Source organism: Chenopodium album, chromosome 4 (genome assembly GCF_948465745.1).
Source record: "Chenopodium album chromosome 4, dcCheAlbu1.1, whole genome shotgun sequence".
NCBI classification, from domain to species: Eukaryota; Viridiplantae; Streptophyta; class Magnoliopsida; order Caryophyllales; family Amaranthaceae; genus Chenopodium; species Chenopodium album.
The window spans coordinates 71,590,626-71,611,317 of record NC_137837.1 but is presented as its reverse complement, the minus strand read 5'-3'; the positions used below and the strand labels follow the sequence as shown (position 1 = coordinate 71,611,317).

General features: G+C 34.2%; 2 protein-coding genes across 2 annotated transcripts; one reads left to right on the top strand and one right to left on the bottom strand.

Annotated features, from left to right (window-relative positions):
* Positions 1 to 14,603: 14,603 nt before the first annotated feature.
* LOC145628094 (uncharacterized) lies at positions 14,604 to 15,980 on the top strand. The gene is made up of 3 exons (XM_081680419.1): positions 14,604 to 14,773; positions 15,341 to 15,737; positions 15,912 to 15,980. The coding sequence occupies exons 1-3, from the start codon at positions 14,604 to 14,606 to the stop codon at positions 15,978 to 15,980; spliced, it is 636 nt and encodes a 211-aa protein (XP_081536545.1).
* Positions 15,981 to 18,391: 2,411 nt separating this feature from the next.
* Positions 18,392 to 19,985, bottom strand: LOC145628093 (uncharacterized). The gene is made up of 5 exons (XM_081680418.1): positions 19,773 to 19,985; positions 19,519 to 19,671; positions 19,316 to 19,395; positions 19,181 to 19,230; positions 18,392 to 18,402 (listed from the first exon to the last, which is right to left on the bottom strand). Exons 1-5 carry the CDS (start codon positions 19,983 to 19,985, stop codon positions 18,392 to 18,394), a joined length of 507 nt encoding a protein of 168 aa, XP_081536544.1.
* Positions 19,986 to 20,692: the final 707 nt, after the last annotated feature.

Genomic DNA, 20,692 nt, shown 5'->3' with positions numbered 1-20,692 from the left:
TACACTCATCTCTATTTACTTAGAGCTAGACTTGGGGGCTTGATCCCTACATCATTATCTTACCTAGCCTAAGAGTCACCACCATTTGACTCTTTTAACAAATAATATCTTTCCACACACTTAGCCCTTGCGTCCTAACTTTAGTGTCACTATCACACACATCACAGATACATGACCAAATATACCCTTCCCTTAGGAACCCTTTGTCATGGAATCTTAACACAACGTTGAAGCATGCCTTGTCATATAAACATCACTCATCAATCATAATTGTCATCGCATCACGAAGTATGAAGTGCTTAGCCTCCGTGCCTAAGTTACCCAAATACTTTCATCATTGAGTCGACAGTTGAGATAGCCTAGGATGGATTAATCCTTGCACCTTGAGAAATAGTATCAAATGACATTTGACTAAGCTCATTCAACATGCAACTTCAAACACTTTAATTCTTTTTTCGCGTCTTTCTTTTTGGGAGAAAGTCGGTACCCTCCACAAAAATGACGGAAAATTTTTGTTTTTTTTTTCATTTTTTCGAGTCGCACGATCACATTACAATGCACATACGAGTCATGTACACATTGAGTCATTTCGTGCCATATCACTTTGATTTGAGTCTTAACACATGTGTCATTACACTTCGAGTCGAGTCAACCTCGAGTCAGTCAAACATATCGAGTCAAGTTTATACCTTGAGTCGTGTCAAGTCGATGAGTCAAGCAACATTAAGCCTTAAGTCAACCCTAAGATAATTGAAAAGATTGGCAAAGTTCTATAGTAAACAATAAATACAGGTGCAGCAGAATAGAGAAGACCCTACTCCAATTCCTAACGCCAGAGATATCTCAGCAACGACAGAGCTCGAAGCCTCTCAGAAAAGTGATTTCGACCTCATACATCAATTTCAGGTTCCTTGGTACGCCAGTTAGCCCCTATAAGAAATTTGACATGATTAAGTAGTCGGTTTAATTACAATTGCAATAAGTGATTGACCTGACGAAAGATCGTCTCACTTAGCTTAAGCGCCTAAAACACTGGCTCATTACAATCGGTTCAAAAACAAGCACTTAAACGACAATATTTCCAAATATGGATTGTCGCACATTCTTATTAAACGACAAATTTTTCCAAAAATTGGATTTTCATCCCCAACTGACAATATTTCCAAAAATGGATTGTCGTGCATCTTCTTCAAACGACAATTTTTTCAAGATTGGATTGTCATCTCTGGCAAGGTTTCCAAGCGTGGATTGTTGTGCTCCTTCTTTGTTGGCAAGTTTTTCCAAGTTCGAATTGTCATACATTCATAGATCGCTGGCAAGTTTTTCGAGATTGGATTGTCATACACCCAGTTCCCTATGGCAAAATTTCCCAAAGGATTGTCGTAGGTCTCTACTCATCATAAATTTCGGCAAAAGTTCCTCAACGTGGATTGTCATTCATTTCAGCAAGTGGCAAATTTTCCCGAAGTGGATTGTCGGTCGACTCTTTTTCACAAATGTTCCAAGGCACGGATTGTCAATTGTGGAAATATTTTCCTAAAAGGATTGTCGCATAGCATTGGCAAATTTCCAAGGTGGATTGCTTTCAAGAGTTATATTCCAAGATGTGGATTGTTGATCGTAGCAAAATTCTTATGAAAGATTGTTACGAAGCATTGACAACTTTTCCAAAAATTGGATTTTGGCAAATTTTCCGAGGTACGGATTGTCGCTTCATCGTGGCAATATTTCCAAGGATGGATTGTTACGAAGCATTGACAACTTTCCCTAAATCGGATTGTCATACATCATACAAGAGTTGTGTTGGCAACTATTCCCAAAGAAAAGAAGATTGTCCTCACAGCAAAAGCACCGACATACTGGTTCACGAGCAGCAAAGCGTCGACGTACTGGCATAGCAGCATTAAACGAGCAGTAATCTTTTCAAAGACTATCACAGCGGAAATTCGAGTCATATAAAAAAGAAGCTCTTTGTTCAGAGACGAGTGAACATCGAAACAGCAAGGTGGCGTTCCCTAGATTGTGGAAAGTTGTCACAAACAGCTAAGGATTGTTTCAAGAGAAGCAATCTTCGATGGTTTTCCCTTGGATGTGGAATATTATCAATGCGGAGGAGGATAGTTTCAGGCGAAGAAATCTTCTAATTTGGAAGCAGTTACAGGAGTAGCGGTTTTCAAGCGGGATGGCATTCTCTAGCTTGCAGGAGGTCATCAAAACAATCGGTTACTTTCAGAGACGTGTGCTCGACGGTGCAAGATACGCGTTTCTTAACTCTTTTATCTGTTTAACTAATGCTAGTTTTGCAGGTATCGGTGTTACAAGATTGATTTAGGATCGCAGAACATTCTGAATCATTCTCCGTCCCTATCGCTACTTTGACTTTCGTTTTCAAAACATGCGTTTCTCCAAACTCAGTCAAAGTGGGGGCTTCTGTAGACACCCATTTGTGTCTCCCCAAAACCAAACCCAGTGATGAATACCTTTCACGTCGAACCATAATCGAATGAGGTGAAAGTGTGAAAAGTCTAGTGTTGCGGTTAGTTTTTGTTAAAATTCTTTGTTTCTGTTTTCGAAAACCCACTCTATTTTATGAAAACGTCCATTACAGTTTAGTTTGGTCCATGATAAGGGTCCAATAATGGTGTAGTTGGATGGGGCTTGAAAAGACCTTTCCAACGATATATTATAAGCTCAATTCCGATGAATAATGAGGAAGTTATGGCCAAAATACTAAACTGGGCCCAAACCGGATTTTACCTACGATCCAATGATCATGAGGAGGGTCCAAAGGTTTAATCCTATTCCTAAACTAATTAGGATTGATTAGAATCTTCTATAAGTTTCTAAAATATCTTAATTATCCTTTTTTGAAAAGATAAGATTAAGGAATTTGATTTAAATATAAACTTCCCTTTTTTTATAAAACTTTCCTTTTTTAAAGTCCTAATTCTATTCGGATTTAAACATGTTCAAAGACAGTCAGATATTATTTTCGTGCCTCATATTTTTTATCCAAATTTTATATGGTTAGATAGATCTTGAAATTATCTTTCCAATGATATATTATAATAATAATTCCGAGCTATAACGGAAAAGATATGAATAAGATATCAAACTCTATCCAAAACTGACACCGTCTCACTATTTCGTTCATATCTTTTATTATACAACATATTTTAATCTGATTCTAATTGGGTTAGAAAGTAGACTTCAAGATCTTTCCAACTACATCTTATTAATCTTATTCCAATTCCTGGATCAAAAGATATGATAAAAACAAAATCCGCAAAAACTGCTGTCTACGAGTTTTATTTCGATTCAAATTTGGATTCTTTTCTTAATTCTTCGACCCTCTTTTTTCCTATAAATAAAGGTCATATCTCCCCTTTTTCAATTCACCAACTCTCATCAAGATTTTCTTGATTATTCTCTCTCTCTTTTCTAAACTAGCCTTTTCTCAAATAAATAATTCCGCATTCACAAGATCTAGAAACACCTAGCCATATTCGAAGTTGTCTTCGCCCTAGACGTGAAAGGTTTTAATTTCTGAGGGTTTGGTCCCAAATCTCTCTTTCAATTATTTAATTTGATTTTTTTGTTTATTATTTTCCTTGAAGTTACTAACGTGTGTATTTTGTTATTAGAAAGAGGTACGAAGCATCAAAGTAAGTACTTTAATTGATTAATTGATATTATGATGTAGAAATCATGTTTATATTGTTATTATGATATTCCTAGTATCATGTCTAGGGTAATTTTAATATTAAATATGATTGCTATGATGCCTTTTATTCTCTTCCTAATATTTATTCATGTTAGTATCATGTTAGGGTTAAAGATTTGATTTTTATTGCTTAGTGACATGCTAGGGTATGTTATTAATCTTGTTAGTATCATGCCTAGGATCTTGCTATTTTTATTATTCTTTAACATGAATATTGTTATAATTATGATTATTATGATTATTATTAATTATGATTGCTATGATTATGATATTCGTTATTGTTCATGATTATTATTGATATTTATTATCATTGTTGCTTGATTTATATTGTTATTGCTTGATCACCTTTTATACATGTTAAAGGGAATTGGTACTTGTAATCACGCTTAATAAGATATTTAATAATCTTGTTTAGGGTTAATTGTGATTATAATTCAAGGGATCGCCAATAATAGTTTATTTGTGCATTAAATTCAATCAACATAGATTAAACAGGTTTAGGGTAAACCTATTGATTGTATGTTAATCAGAAAGTGCACATGAATACGAGCAGAATAAAGTAGAGGCCTATTATTAGGGCAGGTTCAATCTCTTTTAGGTTGGATTTGTACCTTCATCCCCGAAACCTTATTTGGTTCAGGACCTTATGGAGTTGACGATCTCTTGGATCGTTAAGGGGTGTAACCTTCATCCTATGAACGGTTTACAAGTTCCTTAAAAACTTGTTGGCGACTCTTTTGCTCTATCTTCTTCCCTTTTGGACGCCACCGTACTTTAGTGTATGATCACAGTGGGGTTCAAGCTAGTGGGATTTTAAAGGCTTTAAATTATTCCCTACACCTACAAAAATCTATATTTTATTATTATTTTAATAGGTCCAAAAATCCCAATTAATTAGCTAATAATTTCAGATTTTCCTATGTGAAAATCTAATTTTTATTTAGTTAAATTATTTGGGGAATATTTGGTATTTTGTTATTTAATTATTTATTACAATAAATATGATTTACTCAATTATTTTTATTCCTTTAAACTAGCAAAATATATTCCTAAAAACTAAATAGGAAGGCCGAAAATATGAGCTTAGGAAAGCTCAATAATTTCGGCCATCCCATAAAGATCTTGGGAAAATATTTTGGTAATTTGTATTTTTAATTATCTCCCTAAAATCTCCTATTTCCCATAATTCTAATTCTCCATCTTTTTGATATCCAATTATTATATTTTCTTGCCATTCATTCTTCTTAATTATTCCCCAAGCAATCCCAATTTCCTTAATATTTTTCATGACATACATACCTTCCATATTCAATTATACACAATCCCTTCAAATATCAAAACTTTCTTTAAATTTTTGCTCACTTCTCCAAGTAATCTCTTAAACCCTAATTACCATAATTCTTCCTACATTTTCTTACCATAATCCATGCTCATACTAGCCTATAAATACCCCTTCAAACCTCTCACATTCTTCACACCAATTCTCTTCTTTTCTTCTCCTCAATTTTACACAAATCATCCCGTTCATCTTTGAAGCCAATTTTTGGGCACTTCTGGTCAGTTTTTGGGGGTAGTGACGTGTCACATAAAGTTTTTCCTCTCAAAAAATCCTTGAGGTTAGGCTCAAGAATAACCCAATTCGGAGCTATATCGAAGGAGTTATAGCCTCTGAAATCTCTTCATATTATTTCCTTCGCAAATCCAATTCTTCTCTTCTCCTTTTCTTTTATTCAATTATTATTATTATTATTATTATCATGGGAGATTAATATGGAATTATTATGAGTAGTTTTGATTATATAAAATCTGATTTTAATAATGTTCATATTGAATTAATTTAAGAGGTTGATGTACATATAGTTGGGAGGGTTTAATTTAATTATTTGTGATTATTTGTTAACCTTATATTGATTAAGGTTATATTTATTTGTAGGGTGTTTTTGATCAAGCTACTTGAGAGTTCTTTTGAAGTTTTGTTGGCTAAGTGAAGATCAAGGTACGTTAGGTGGCTAGATACCTTGAAAGGGATCGATTTGAATAACATGTTTGAATGATTTTATGATAAATTGAATTAAATTGAATTGAATTATGGTTTATGAATTAAAATTATGTTTAAAGGATTGGTTTTAATAATTAAATTGGAGTATTGATTTTTATAACATGTTTTGATTAATTAATTTATTATTCATGATTAAAAAGGATTGATTTTAAAAGCATGTTGAATTTATTAAAAGAAGTTTGAATTATTATTATTAAAGGTTGAATTATTGGATTTAAAAGAGGATTTATTGAATCATGGATTTATTATTATTTATGGTTTATAATCATGTTGGTAATCCCACTATGCGGATTTGGTTTATTGATAAGGCTTTGGACTTTGCATGACCGGGTCTTTCCTCAAGAATAACCTTGTAACATAAGGAGACTAGCTTGGGGGGGGGGGTGTGCACACTTGGGAGAGGAATTGGTTTTAATATGAGGATTTGGTTTTATTGATTATTGATGTTGGAATTATTGAGAATTGGTTTTAAACCAAGAGTTTGGAATTATTGGATTATTTATTAGAAATTGGTTTTAAAGCATGTTTGCGAATAAATTGAGTTTAATTATCTTGCACTTATCGTACATAGCATATTTTGCTAACCCGTACTTCTTATTTGTTTTGGTTCGCTCTGTTTACCGTAATGTTAAGCAGTGTTGCTTATTTTCAGGTTGGAGTAAATAAATGATACATTGGAGTCCCGGGATTGGTTTTCACTAAATAAGGAATTTGGTCTTGTATCTATTTGGAGCTCTCATAACATTGGTTACTATTATGGTTATTATTAATAAAGAAGAGTATTGAAGTTCTCGCTTCAAAGTATTGTTATTTTTAGTAAGTTGAGTAGCCTTGCGTAGTCACGCGGCGGTAGTACGCCTAAGTCTATCTCTACGGTATAATTATACTTATTATACTAGTATTTCCGTAGAGGGAGATTTGGGGGTGTTACAAAGTGGTATCAGATTTTCACAAAGTGGTATCAGATTTCAAGGTCCTAAAAAGATTAAAATTGGAATAGTAATTAAAATTGTGGGTAGACTTAAGAGGGCATATAGGATAGATAGAGTTTCGCATTTGTGTGTGAGTCAAAAGCCTTATTTTTACTTAAAAAACTATTTTCTTATTTGTGGAAAGATGAAGGAGAAAAGGATTCTTGAGTTCTCTACGGAGGCCTATAATGGGTACGACTCTCTGTCTAGGAAAGGCTCGCCTCAATGTCGTAGGTAACTTTCCTGGGAGACGCGGGCTCGACCGTCCTTTAATCTCGATTCAAGTACATATTTATTATTTTCGAAAATAAAAAGAATTGAAATTGTTTGAAACTTGAGTATGCGATTATGTGTGCATTAAAGTTGGTGTTAAAAAACCTTAGAGTGTGGTCTAGAGGTCCGAATTTTTTAGTTATTACCCATGGTTGGGTAATCTTGAGTTATGTTTGGTTGAGTTATGAATTGCTTATTGCAAATGGATTTCAAATTGGATTGTTTGTGTGATTTGACACTTAATTAATTATTTTGCATGTGTGTGTGAAACAGATGAAAATGATTGATGCAATGAGACACCAATATTTTGACATTCATTACTTGAAAGATAGTGGAGTCACAGTTAGTGATTTCATAACTGGAATTTGTACTTTGGCCTTGACCCTTTGTGAGAAGGATGGTGAGGAAGTCTTGACCCAACAACCTTGGAGGGTTCTTCTAGCCTTGGCCCATTTGCCTAGAATTAAGAAATACCAACCTCTCTTTGACAAATATGGGATGTGATTAAGGAAGACGGAATGTGGAATGAGAAGCACCATCATGAAGGGAAGTGGTTAGCAACTATGTCTAGCCTTGAGAGGGACTTGCACTATGTGGAGCGCAAGTATGAACCTAGGAGGAAAAATGTGAAAATTCCTACGATCCCAAAATATCGAACCTTTGGACCTAATGACCAAATGTACTTCTTAAATGCCCAAGTACCTTTTTCATACCCAAAGAAGCGACATGAGTATGTGGAATCTAGTGATGTGAAAATTATTCCCTACACCTACAAAAAGCTATACTTTATTATTATTTTAATAGGTCCGAAAATCCCAATTAATTAGCTAATAATTTCGGATTTTCCTATGTGAAAATCTGATTTTTTATTTAGTTCAATTATTTGGTGAATATTTAGTATTTTATTATTTAATTATTTATTACAATAAATATTATTTACACAATTATTTTTATTCCTTTAAACTAGAAAAATATATTCCTAAATACTAAATAGGAAGGCCAAAAATATGAGCTTAGGAAAGCTCAATAATTTCAGCCATCCCATAAAGATTTTGGGAAAATATTTTGGTATTTTGTATTTTTAATTTTCTCCCTAAAATCTCCTATTTTCCATAATTCTAATTCTCCATCTTTTTGATATCCAATTATTATATTTTCTTGCCATTCATTCTTCTTAATTATTCTCCAAGCAATCCCAATTTCTTAATATTTTTCATGACATACATACCTTCCATATTCAATTATACACAATCCCTTCAAATATCAAAACTTTCCTTAAATCTTTGCTCACTTCTCCAAGTAGTCTCTTAAACCCTAATTACCATAATTCTTCCTACATTTTCCTACCATAATTCATGCTCATACTAGCCTATAAATACCCCTTCATACCTCTCACAATCTTCACACCAATTCTCTTCTTTTCTTCTCCTCAATTTTACACAAATCATCCTGTTCATCGTTGAAGCCAATTTAAGGCACTACTGGTAAGTTTTTGGGGTAGTGATGTTTCACAAAAAGTTGTTCCTCTCAAAAAATCCTTGAGGTTAGGCTCAAGAATCACCCAATTTGGAGCTATATAAAAGGAGTTATAGCCTCTGAAAGTTCTGCCTATTATTTCTTACGCAAATCCAATTCTTTTCTTCTCCTTTTCTTTTATTCAATTATTATTATTATTATTATTATTATTATTATTATGGGAGATTAATATGAAATTATTATGATTAGTTTTAATTATATTAAATCAGATTTTAATAATGTTCATGTTGAATTAATTTAAGAGGTTCATGTACATATAGTTGGGAGGGTTTAATTTAATTATTTGTGATTATTTGTTAACCTTATATTGATTAAGGTTATATCTATTTGTAGGTTGTTTTTGATCAAGCTACTTGAGAGTTCTTTTGAAGTGTTGTTGGCTAAGTGAAGATAAGGTACGTTAGGTGGTTAGATACCTTGAAAGTGATCGAGTTGAATAACATGTTTGAATGATTTTATGATGAATTGAATTAAATTGAATTGAATTATGGTTTATGAATTAAAAGTATGTTTAAAGGATTGGTTTTAATAATTAAATTTAAGTATTGATTTTTATAACATGTTTTGATTAATTAATTTATTATTCATGTTTAAAAAGGATTGATTTTAAAGCATGTTGAATTTATTAAAAGAAGTTTGAATTATTATTATTAAAGGTTGAATTATTGGATTTAAAAGAGGATTTATTGAATCATGGATTTATTATTATTTATGCTTTATAAGTATGTTGGTAATCCCACTATGCGAATTTGGTTTATTGATAAGTCCTTGGACTTTGCATGACCGGGTCTTTCCTCAAGAATAGCCTTGTAACATAAGGAGACTGGCTTGGGGGGTGTGCACACTTAATTGGGAGAGGCATTGGTTTTAATATGAGGAATTGGTTTTTAAATAATTGGAATTGGTTTTATTGAATATTGATATTGGAATTATTGAGAATTGGTTTAAAACCATGAGCTTGGAATTATTGGATTATTTATTGGAAATTGGTTTTAAAGCATGTTTGCGAATAAATTGAGTTTAATTATCTTGCACTTACCGTACTTAGCATATTTTGCTAACCCGTACTTCTTATTTGTTTTTGTTCGCCCTGTTTACCGTAATGGTAAGCAGTGTTGCTTATTTTCAGGTTGGAGTCAATAAATGATGCATTGGAGTCCCGGGATTGGTTTTCACTAAATTAGGAATTTGGTCTTGTATCTATTTGGATCCGAGTACTCATAACATTGGTTACTATTATGGTTATTATTAATAAAGTAGAGTATTGAAGTTTCCGCTGCAAAGTATTGTTATTTTTAGTAAGTTGAGTAGCCTTGCGTAATCACGCGGCGGTAATACGCCTAAGCCTATCTCTACGGTATAATTATATGTATTATACTAGTATTTCCGTAGAGGGAGATTTGGAGGTGTTACAAAGTGGTATCAGATTTTTACAAAGTGGTATCAGATTTCAAGGTCCTAAAAACATTAAAATTGGAATAGTAATTAAAATTGTGGGTAGACTTAAGAGGGCATATAGGATAGATAGAGTTTCGCATTTGTGTGTGAGTCAAAAGCCTTATTTTTACTTAAAAAACTATTTTCTTATTTGTGGAAAGATGAAGGAGAAAAGGATTATTGAGTTCTCTACGGAGGCCTATAATGGGTATGACTCTCTATCTAGGAAAGGCTCGCCTCAACGTCGTAGGTAACTTTTCCTGGGAGACGCGGACTCAACCGTCCTTTAATCTCGATTCAGGTACAAATTTATTATTTTCGAAAATAAAAAGAATTGAAATTGTTTGAAACATGAGTATGCGATTATGTGTGCATTAAAGTTGGTGTTAAAACACCTTAGAGTGTGGTCTAGGGGTCCGAATTTTTGAGTTATTACCCATGGTTGGGTAATCTTGAGTTATGTTTAGTTGAGTTATGAATTGATTATTGCAAATGGATTTTGAATTGGACTGTTTGGGTTATTTGACACTTAATTAATTGTTTTGCATGTGTGTGTGAAACAGATGAAAATGATTGATGCAGTGAGACACCAATATTTTGACATTTATTACTTGAAAGATAGTGGAGTCACATTTAGTGATTTCATAATTGGAATTTGTACTTTGGCCTTGACCCTTTATGAGAAGGATGGTGAGGAATTCTTGACCCAACAACCTTGGAGGGTTATTCTAGCCTTGGCCCATTTGCCTAGAATTAAGAAATACCAACCTCTCTTTGAAAAATATGAGGATGTGATTAAGGAAGACGGAATGTGGAATGAGAAGCACCATCATGAAGGGAAGTGGTTAGCAACTATGTCTAGCCTTAAGAGGGACTTGCACTATGTGGAGCGCAAGTATGAACCTAGGAGGAAAAATGTGAAAATTCCTACGATCCCAAAAGATCGAACCTTTGGACCTAATGACCAAATGTACTTCTTAAATTCCCAAATACCTTTTCCATACCCAAAGAAGCGACATGAGTATGTGGAATCTAGTGATGACTCCGTACCACCTCTTGGTAGGAGCAAGCATTACCGTTCTCTTAGCCAATCTTTGAGCTCTGAATCTTCAAAACATTCTAGCCCAAGAGCCCAATTCCACATTGCTAAAAGGCCCAGAACTTGTTCTCAAACTGCAAAAGAAAGAGCCCAAAACCCCAAAGCTTCTTCAAGCCAACCTTGTGGGGATGTAAGTCCAACAAAAAGCCCAAGTTACACTTCTGCCCCAGACAGAAATATAAGTAAATCTAGGTCAAGCTCATCAGGCCTTATTCCAAGCTATAGTGGTTATAACCCAACTCTCATGGCTGAACCAAGCAATAGAAGTGATGATCCGGATTATGATTTTGTTGAAGATGGTTATGCCCATAGTGTTATTTGATTGTTTTTGAACTATGTTTTTGTTTCATGTTTCAATAATTTTCCTAAGTGACAAAGTTGTATTTTCATTAATTATTAATGAAATAAAATGAATTATTTGAAATTTCTCTATGTTATTAAGTGAATTAAATGCTTGTATGAGTAAAACTTGTTTTGATTGCCAAGTGTAATAATCATACCCAGGAATTATGTCTCCAAGAATGAGGGAACATTTAAGGAGTAAGCGCACTGGTTCCAAAGTTGGAAAGGTCCTTAAGTAGTTGACCCAAATTACTGAGAAGATCACGAAAGTGGTGAACAGGGAACACCGAAATCCCGAGCTTGATGCCTATAGTGAAGTCTTTAAGAGGGTAGCTGCAGCTAATCCACCTATTTACTTGGGAAAAGAGGACCCAGCCAGCCTTGAAAACAGGATTACAGAGTTTGACAAGCTGTTTGATACTATCAATTGCCCAAGTGAGCTGAGGGTGAACAATGGGGTTTACTACTTGAGGGAAGAAGCTGACTTATGGTGGGCCCAAAGAAAGGATTAGTTGCTGAAAAGACCAAACTTTGGGTGGGATGAGTTCAAGGAAGCCTTGAGAGAAAAGTTTTACCCTTCCTACCTTAGAAAGCAGAAGTGTATGGAGTTTACCAACCTAAGAATGGGAAACATGTCAATCAGTGAATACTACAACAAGTTCATTGAGTTGATGAGGTTTGCCCCGGAAGTAGTCCCTACTGAAACCATTAAGGCTCAAAGATTTGAGCAAGGCCTAACCTTGACCCTCCAAGGGAAGCTAGGGGGAGTGACTTTTGAGACCCTAGATGAAGTCTATGGTCATGCAGCTCATCTGTACGGAATTAAGGGGAGGAAGATGGAGTAGGTGGGAGAGAAAATGAAGAACCCAGACTCTTTTCACGGGGTTGAAAAGAGGCACAAGCCTAATGGAAATTACCAATGGAATTCTAGAGATAGGAGGGACAACAAGGGGAACTTTGGGAAGGGGAATGGGGGGACAGTCATCCAACCGTAAAGGGAATGGGAACCAAATGGGTGAGAAGCCCAAGAGGAAGTATTTCTGCAAGAGGTGTGAGAAAGACCACCCAGGGAAGGACTGTGAGGGAAACCCGGTAACTTGTCGTTACTGTCAGAAGTTGGGACACCGTGAGTATGAGTGTTTCAAGAAGGAAGCTGATGTTAAGTGTGGGAAGGTGAAAGAGTCTAGTGCACCTAGTAAACCACCTCAGTCTAGTGGACCTACAACCAAGGCTGGAACCAGTAGCGGTGCGGGAGGTGCCCCAAAGGGTCTGGTGTTCGTGATGAATAGTCGGCAGGCTGAGTCTGCTAATGATGTGGTAATTGGTGTTTTCTTTATAAGTTCTTTTCCTATGAAAGTCTTGTTTAATTCAGGGGAGTCACATTCTTTTATTTCTAAGGAAGTAGTTAGGAGTCTCGGGTTAGAGAGTCCTGAGTCAGTTTCTCTAGATGTGTCTATTCCATCTGGGGAAGTGAGGAGTTGTTCGAGATTGTTTTTGAGTGTGCCTTTTTCCATCTCTAGGGTTGAGTTTCTGGCTGATTTGATCGAGTTTGACTTGAATGACTTTGATGTGATTTTGGGTATGGATTGGTTAGGAAAGTATGAAGCAAAAATTGATTGTGCGGCTGAAAAGATCACCTTGACTAGCCCAAGTAAGACCAAAGTAGTGTATAAAAAGGAAGGGAAAAGCTCGGGGTTGAGAATTGTGTCTGCAATGCAACTACAGAAGCTGGTTAAGAAGGGTTGTCCTTAGTTTTTGTGTAGTGTTCAAGGGGTTAAAGTGAGGAAAAGAAAGGTAAATAGGGTATTCCTGTTGTAGAAGAGTTTCCAGATGTGTTTCCGGATGAGATTCCTTGTATGCCACCAGTGAGAGATGTTTAGTTCACTATCGATCTAGTGCCTAGAACTGGACCTATTTCTAAGGCTCCATATAGGATGGCTCCAACTGAGTTGAGGGAGTTGAAGACCCAGTTGGATGATTTGTTGGAGAAAGGTTATATTATGCCTAGTTCATCACCCTGGGGAGCTCTAGTATTGTTTGTGAAGAAGAAAGATGGAAGTATGAGGTTGTGTATAGATTATCGAGAGTTGAACAAGGTGACAGTGAAGAATAAGTATCCATTACCAAGGATCGATAATTTGTTTGACCAGTTGAAAGGAGCAGGGGTATTCTCAAAGATAGATTTGAGATCGGGTTATCACCAGTTGAGAATTGCGGAGCAAGATATTGCAAAAAGTGCTTTCAAGACCCGTTATGGTCATTATGAGTTCACAGTTATGCTATTTGGTTTGACCAATGCACCTGCAGTGTTCATGGACTTGATGCATAGGATTTTCAGGCCATACTTGGACAAGTTTGTAGTGGTATTTATTGATGATATTTTAATATATTCAAAGGATGAAGAAGAGCATAAGGTGCATTTGAGACAAGTGTTGTCATGTTTAAGAGAGCATCAGTTGTATGCCAAGTTGTCTAAGTGTGAGTTTTGGTTGGAGAAAGTAGAATTTTTGGGCCATGTGATTTCCAAGGATGGAGTTTCAGTGGACCCAAGCAAGATTCGAGCTGTGAGTGATTGGCCAACCCCAAAGAAAGGTTGACCACAGCACCTGTGGTGGCTTTGCTAGATGGGAGTGATCTATATGACGTGTATAGTGATGCATCGAGGTTGGGATTGGGATGTGTGTTGATGCAAAATCGAAGGGTGATTGCGTATGCCTCGAGGCAGTTGAAGGTTCACGAAGGCAATTACCCAACCCATGATTTGGAGTTAGCTGCAATTGTGTTTGCCTTAAAGATTTGGAGACACTACTTGTATGGGGTGACTTGTAGGATTTTCACGGATCATAAGAGTTTGAAGTACATTTTCACCCAGACGCACTTCAACGGGAAACAGAGTCGATGGTTGGAGTATATGAGTGATTATACATTGGATATTCAGTATCATGAGGGAAAGGCTAATGTGGTGGCAGATGCTTTGAGCAGAAAGTCAGAACATACGGTGAATGTGATGGTAGTCCCAGATCAGATGTGTGTGGAATTTCATAAGTTGAACTTAGAGGTGATGGAACATGGTGGAGTGGCAAGGATGTTGAATGCCTTGGTGGTTCAACCATCCATTTATGATGAGATAGCCAATTGGAAGATGAGAAGTTAAAAGTAATAATGAAGAAGATTGATGAAGGGAAAGTGTTGGATTTTACCATAGGTGATGAGGGAAGTATTCGTTTTAAGGGAAGATGGTGTATACCGCAGAATTGTGGTGATTTGAAGCAAATATTGATGGAAGAAGCCCATAATTCTTCCTATTCAATGCATCCTGGAGGGGATAAGTTGTATAAGGACATGAAGAAGACATTTTGGTGGCCCAATATGAAGAGAGAAGTGGCTGAATTTGTGGCTAAGAGTTTGACATGCCAGAAGGTGAAGATTGAGCATCGCAGGCCTCATGGAAAGGTCCAATCCCTGGAGGTGCCCAAGTGGAAATAGGATTCGATTTCTATGGATTTTGTGGGAGCTTTGCCAAAGACCAAGGCAGGAAATGACATTATTTGGGTGATAGTGGACAGGTTAAAGAAGTCAGCAGCGTTCATACCCATGAGTAGTACTTGGACCATGGATCAGTTAGGAAGAGCTTATGTGAAGTTTGTGGTGAAGTACCATGGGGTACCCACGGATATCATTTCGGAAAGAGATTAAAGGTTTTTGTCTAACTTTTGGCAAATTTTGCAAAAGGCGATGGGAACTAAGTTGTTAATGAGCACAGCATTTCATCCTGCGATAGATGGTCAGACAAAAAGAACGATTCAGACATTAGAGGACATGTTAAGAGCTTGTGTGATGGAGTATCAAGGGTCTTGGGAAGACCACTTGGATTTGATAGAGTTCTCTTATAACTACAGTTACCATGCAAGCATTGGGATGGCAGCGTTTGAAGCTTTGTATGGTCGAAAGTGTAGAAGTCCAGTATGTTGGAATGATATAAGTGAGACTATGGTTCTTGGACCAGAGATGATTGAGGAAATGGCGAAGCAGGTTAAGTTGATCCAAGAAAAGATTAAAGCGGCCCAAGATCGACAGAAGAGTTACGCTGATCTGAAAAGGAGGGAAGAGGAGTACGAAGTAGGAGAAAAGGTTTTGTTGAAAATTTCACCCATGAAAGGTGTGATGAGGTTCGGGAAGAAAGGGAAATTAAGCCCAAAGTACATAGTGCCTTATGAGATCATTCAGAAAGTGGGAAAAGTGGCTTATAAGTTGGATTTGCCTAACGAGCTTGAAAGAGTTCACAATGTATTCCACGTGAGCCAAATCCGAAAGTATATTCCTGATGTGACACATGTGTTTCAACCAGAAACCATTGAGATGGATGAGAATTTGACTTATGAGGAAAGACCAGTAAAGATTCTTGACTCTAAGGTCAGGAGCACAAGGAACAAGGATGTGAGCATTGTGAAAGTATTATGGTCAAATCAGAAACCTGAAGAGGCTACATGGGAAGCTGAGGCTGATATGAGGAAACGTTACCCAGAACTTTTTGCCTAAGGTTAGTGGTCGAGTTACGGGGGCGTAACTCCTTCTAAGGGGGGTAGAGGGCGATAGAGTTTCGCGTGTCTACTTTTCGAGTCATTTTTAGGGATTTCACTAAATTAGGAATTTGGTCTTGTATCTATTTGGAGTACTCATAACATTGGTTACTATTATGGTTATTATTAATAAAGAAGAGTATTGAAGTTTCCGCTGCAAAGTATTTTTATTTTTAGTAAGTTGAGTAGCCTTGCGTAATCACGCGGCGGTAATACGCCTAAGTCTATCTCTACGGTATAATTATACGTATTATACTAGTATTTCCGTAGAGGGAGATTTGGGGGTGTTACATACTTTGTTAGTGTAATAATGGTTAATTGGTAAGTGTTATATGGTTTCTCGATCAGTATCACAGGGGTTACTTGATCAATGTTAGTTATAGGGGTTACTTTGTTATTTTATAAGTGGTCACACGATGTGGTCATCCACACATAAGACAAACTAATTTTGAAATTTAACGTAGAAATAAAAATTTATCTTAAAATTCAATAAACAACCCGAACATCGCACGAGCACAAAACTAGATTTTTTTCCATATTAATATTGATTTTGATTGATTCATATGTTATGTCTTGTTTTCATTAGCTTTTTTCGACCAAAGAGACATGTGTCTCACAAATAACTGGTATCTTAGGATAATTGTTTTTTCACATTAATATTTTTGTAGGAATTTTTTCACATTAATATTGTGACCTTATTTATACACCTTGCCGGAGAATTCATACATTGTATACACAAAGAGTAATAAAATAGCGAAATAAATTAATAACTCATCGTAATATAGTTTCCAAAAAATGATAGTAATACTCCATATATTACTTTAAGCTTAATGTCATACCCTCATACATAAACTCCTAGTCCGTCACTATCTTTCCTAATAAACTAAAATCTCAAATATTTAAATTTTATGTAATACTAGTTTTTATTTTTTTATTCAAATTATGTAAGCATACTTTAGCAAGCATATTAAACGACAAAAATGTGCATGTACTTGAGAATATAGAAATTTCAAGATTCTAAAAATATTGCACATTTAATTATATATATATCAGGAAATAAATTATTTTATATTGACCACATGTTTATTAGTAATAAGTGCGTTAAACTTTCAAAATTAGAAAGAAGTATTTGTGGTTAAGAAAGGAATTTTGGAGAATATATATATTAATAAAAAACTACGGAGTAATTTGCTTGATAGAAGACTTAATCAACATACAATATCTTTTGCACACAGCAAATTGTAAGGAAATATTACTCCATATCATATATCATCTTAAAGCATAAAATATAATTTAATATTTTGTCATAAAATCTGATTTGGTCTTAAAATATATGATATGATTGATTAATATATACCATTGTGATTTTTTTAACAATCTTAAGATCTTTATTATAAACAAAAAAAAAAACATTACAAATATAAATTGGTCGCTCAGTTATATAAGCACCTAGAGTTTTAAACAATCCTATCACAAAGCAAAACGTTTCTTCATTTTTTTTCCCATATTGTGACTACATTTTGCTTATTAACAAGCTTATATTTTCAATATGGCTGGAAAGTCAGCTTTTGTTACCTTGTTTTTGGTGATAGTTTTGGTGTGTATGCCTTATGGTGAGTTCAATTGTCTACTCTTTAAATAGGCATTGTATTATTTACAACTATGGTTTCAATATAATTGTAATTCTATATGAATCACTTTGATAAATTTATATGTTTTTTATTTTTATTTTTATTTTTATTTGACAAGAAATTTATATGTTTCTTACATAAAGATAACTAGACCATCTTCTGTGTCATTAGAAATATTGCCGCAAATTAATTTTGTACATTGTTAATACTTAATATATATATATATATATATATATATATATATATATATATATATATATATATATATATATATATATATATATATATATATATATATATATATATATATATATATATATATATATATATATATATATATATATATATATATATATATATATATATAACCATTGAGCTACATATAAGCACTAAATTCATTTTCTAAATGGATACTCTTTAAATATTTGGTATTAATGTATTTATAATAAAATCACCCGGTATTAATAAGCCTTAGTCATTTCTTTAACTTAGATTTGTATGTCTTTTTTTTTTTTTTGTTAATTGTGACTAAAAAATTATTATATTTATGTATAACAGGTGGCACTAGCAGAGAAGTTTCTCCATTGATCAATACAATAACGAGCGGGGTGGAACAAACGTGCCCAAAAACATGCATACCCATGGGCGCTACTTGTAACCAGGGAGATTGCGATAGTAAATGTAGTGCCTGCCCTAAAGGCGGACACTGTATTAGTAGAGACTGTTGTTGTTTTCAAAATTAAATTTCGACTAAAAACATTGAAATTTAAAATATAAACCAAATAAAGATCAGATCATCATGTTATGATTTACAATTTCTCTCTATTTTTCCTTAGCAACTCTCTTTCATATTGTATTTATTCTACTCCATTTTCCTATGTATTGTTTATGGTAATAATGTACTCCGTATTTTGCATGTGAATTAACTACTAAATCGAGTAATTTTATTGAAGCAATTAATTACTAAATAATTGGATAATTAGGCAGACATATGGAAAAATAGAAATAATTTGGAATATTATTACTAAGATCTTTAAATATGATATTTACATAACTTAAATGTAAAGAGTGTCTTTCATTACAAAGTAATGGTTATAAACCATTATACAAAGTTAGAGTGTAAATTATAAAATAAAACGAGTTTAAAATTATAGAAAATGTTAGAGTGTAAATTACTAAATTAGACTAATAAATATTTACAGTGTATTAGAAGTTCTTACATACCCGACTATTACAAATTAAAACTAATATAGGTTGATAGATAAAAAAACTAATATTTGTAGCCAAGTAATAATAATCAAACTACAACCTGTAGTGTATGATCCACTAATATGGTGGAAGTGGTCGATCCAATGTCGAAAAATCTGATTTTTTTTTTCCCTTTGCTCCATCAACCGTTTTGTATCAACATAGTTGATGTTTGAGGTGGTCATATCAAGACAAAAAGTACCTAAAAAAATTCGGAAAAATGTTAAAACACAATTATTTAATTAAATAAAAAACAATGTTATACACATTATGTACATACCTTTTGTCGTAGTAAGTGCGACAATGGTATCAGATAGATCATCAAAAATTCTGTACAAAGTAAAGATTAGAAGTTATTATTACGCTAATTATGAATTTAAATAAAAATCATGATCAATAGGCAATGTTTTCTTACCCTCCAATAGAAAAAGGATCTCTCAACGCATTGGAGAAGATGATATTTCCTCCAAATCCCGTGAGAGATTCAACAAGATTCTAAACAAAAATTTAAAAGTTAATATAAATCAAATAACACTATATTGGAATAGAAAAGGTTTTAAAATTAAGTAATGGTGATATTAAATCATGATTAAGTACCAAATTACAAAAAAAATATACCTTACTCTTGAAAAAACTAATGGGTGTACGTGGATTCGGCGAAATTCCAAACCTTGATCGACATGATTCTTTGAACTTGACAAAATCGAACGGTCGGGCAGGAAGCATAGTATCATTTTCACATCCGATGGGAAAAATTAGCTCAGAGAAACGCTATGTCAAAGCATTACATTATTAGTTAACATAATTAAAGATATCTTTTAAAATATAGCCTAATAATTAACAAAAAAAAAAATTACAATATAATAAAATACCTGCCATTCCCAAGCAACGGTCCAATTGGTAACAGGTTCGAAGGGGGATTCAACCCCAATCAACACATTTTGAAAGCAATCTCCCGTTTTCAGTTTTCCAAGAAGACCGTATGCTATATCTTGAATGGATGGTTCATAACCATCAATGCTACGACACAGGGACTTAATCCCTAGATCACCGGGCTCATCAAATTGCGCAGTTAAGGCATACATTTGTGCAAGCGTCCGTTTAAGCTCCTCGGATGATTGTAACGGCCTACATTTTATTAAAAAAAAAAAGTGAATTATAGACATTCCTAGTTTATTTCTATTCCTCCCTGTAGGGAATATTTCAATCTTTAATCACACTAGCTTGAACCCCACTGTGATCATACACTAAAGTACGGTGGCGTCCAAAAGGGAAGAACATAGAGCAAAAGAGTCACCAACAAGTTTTAGGAACTTGTAAACCGTTCACAGGGTGAAGGTTACACCCCTTAACGATCCAAGAGATCGTCAACTCCATAAGGTCTAGAACCAAATAAGGGTTCGGGGATGAAGGTACAAATCCAACCTAAAAGAGATTGAACCTGCCCTAATAATAGGCCCCTACTTTATTCTGATCGTATTCATGTGCGCTTTCTGACTAACATGCAATCAATAGGTTACCCTAAACCTGTTTATCTATGTTGGTTTAATATTAATGCACAAACGAATCTATTATTGGCGATCACTTGAATTATAATCACAATGAACCCTAAACAAGATTATTATTTATCTTATTAAGCGTGATTACAAGTACCAAATTCCCTTTAAACATGCAATAAAAAGTGTGATCAAGCAATAACAATAAACATCAAGCAACATAATAAATAATAATAATAATAAGATTATATTAAAAATAATAATAATAATAATAATAATAATAATAATAATAATAA

Coding starts and splice junctions, on each gene's coding strand:
- LOC145628093 (XM_081680418.1), bottom strand. CDS start 19,985: ATGTATGCCTTAACTGCGCAATTTGATGAGCCCGGTGATCTAGGGATT. Junction 19,396..19,518: donor TTAGTTTTTTCAAGAGTAAG/GTATATTTTTTT, acceptor ATTTTTGTTTAG/AATCTTGTTGAATCTCTCAC. Junction 19,231..19,315: donor GATCCTTTTTCTATTGGAGG/GTAAGAAAACAT, acceptor TACTTTGTACAG/AATTTTTGATGATCTATCTG.
- LOC145628094 (XM_081680419.1), top strand. CDS start 14,604: ATGAAGAAGATTGATGAAGGGAAAGTGTTGGATTTTACCATAGGTGAT. Junction 14,774..15,340: donor CATCCTGGAGGGGATAAGTT/GTATAAGGACAT, acceptor TTATAACTACAG/TTACCATGCAAGCATTGGGA. Junction 15,738..15,911: donor GAGTTCACAATGTATTCCAC/GTGAGCCAAATC, acceptor TGGTCAAATCAG/AAACCTGAAGAGGCTACATG.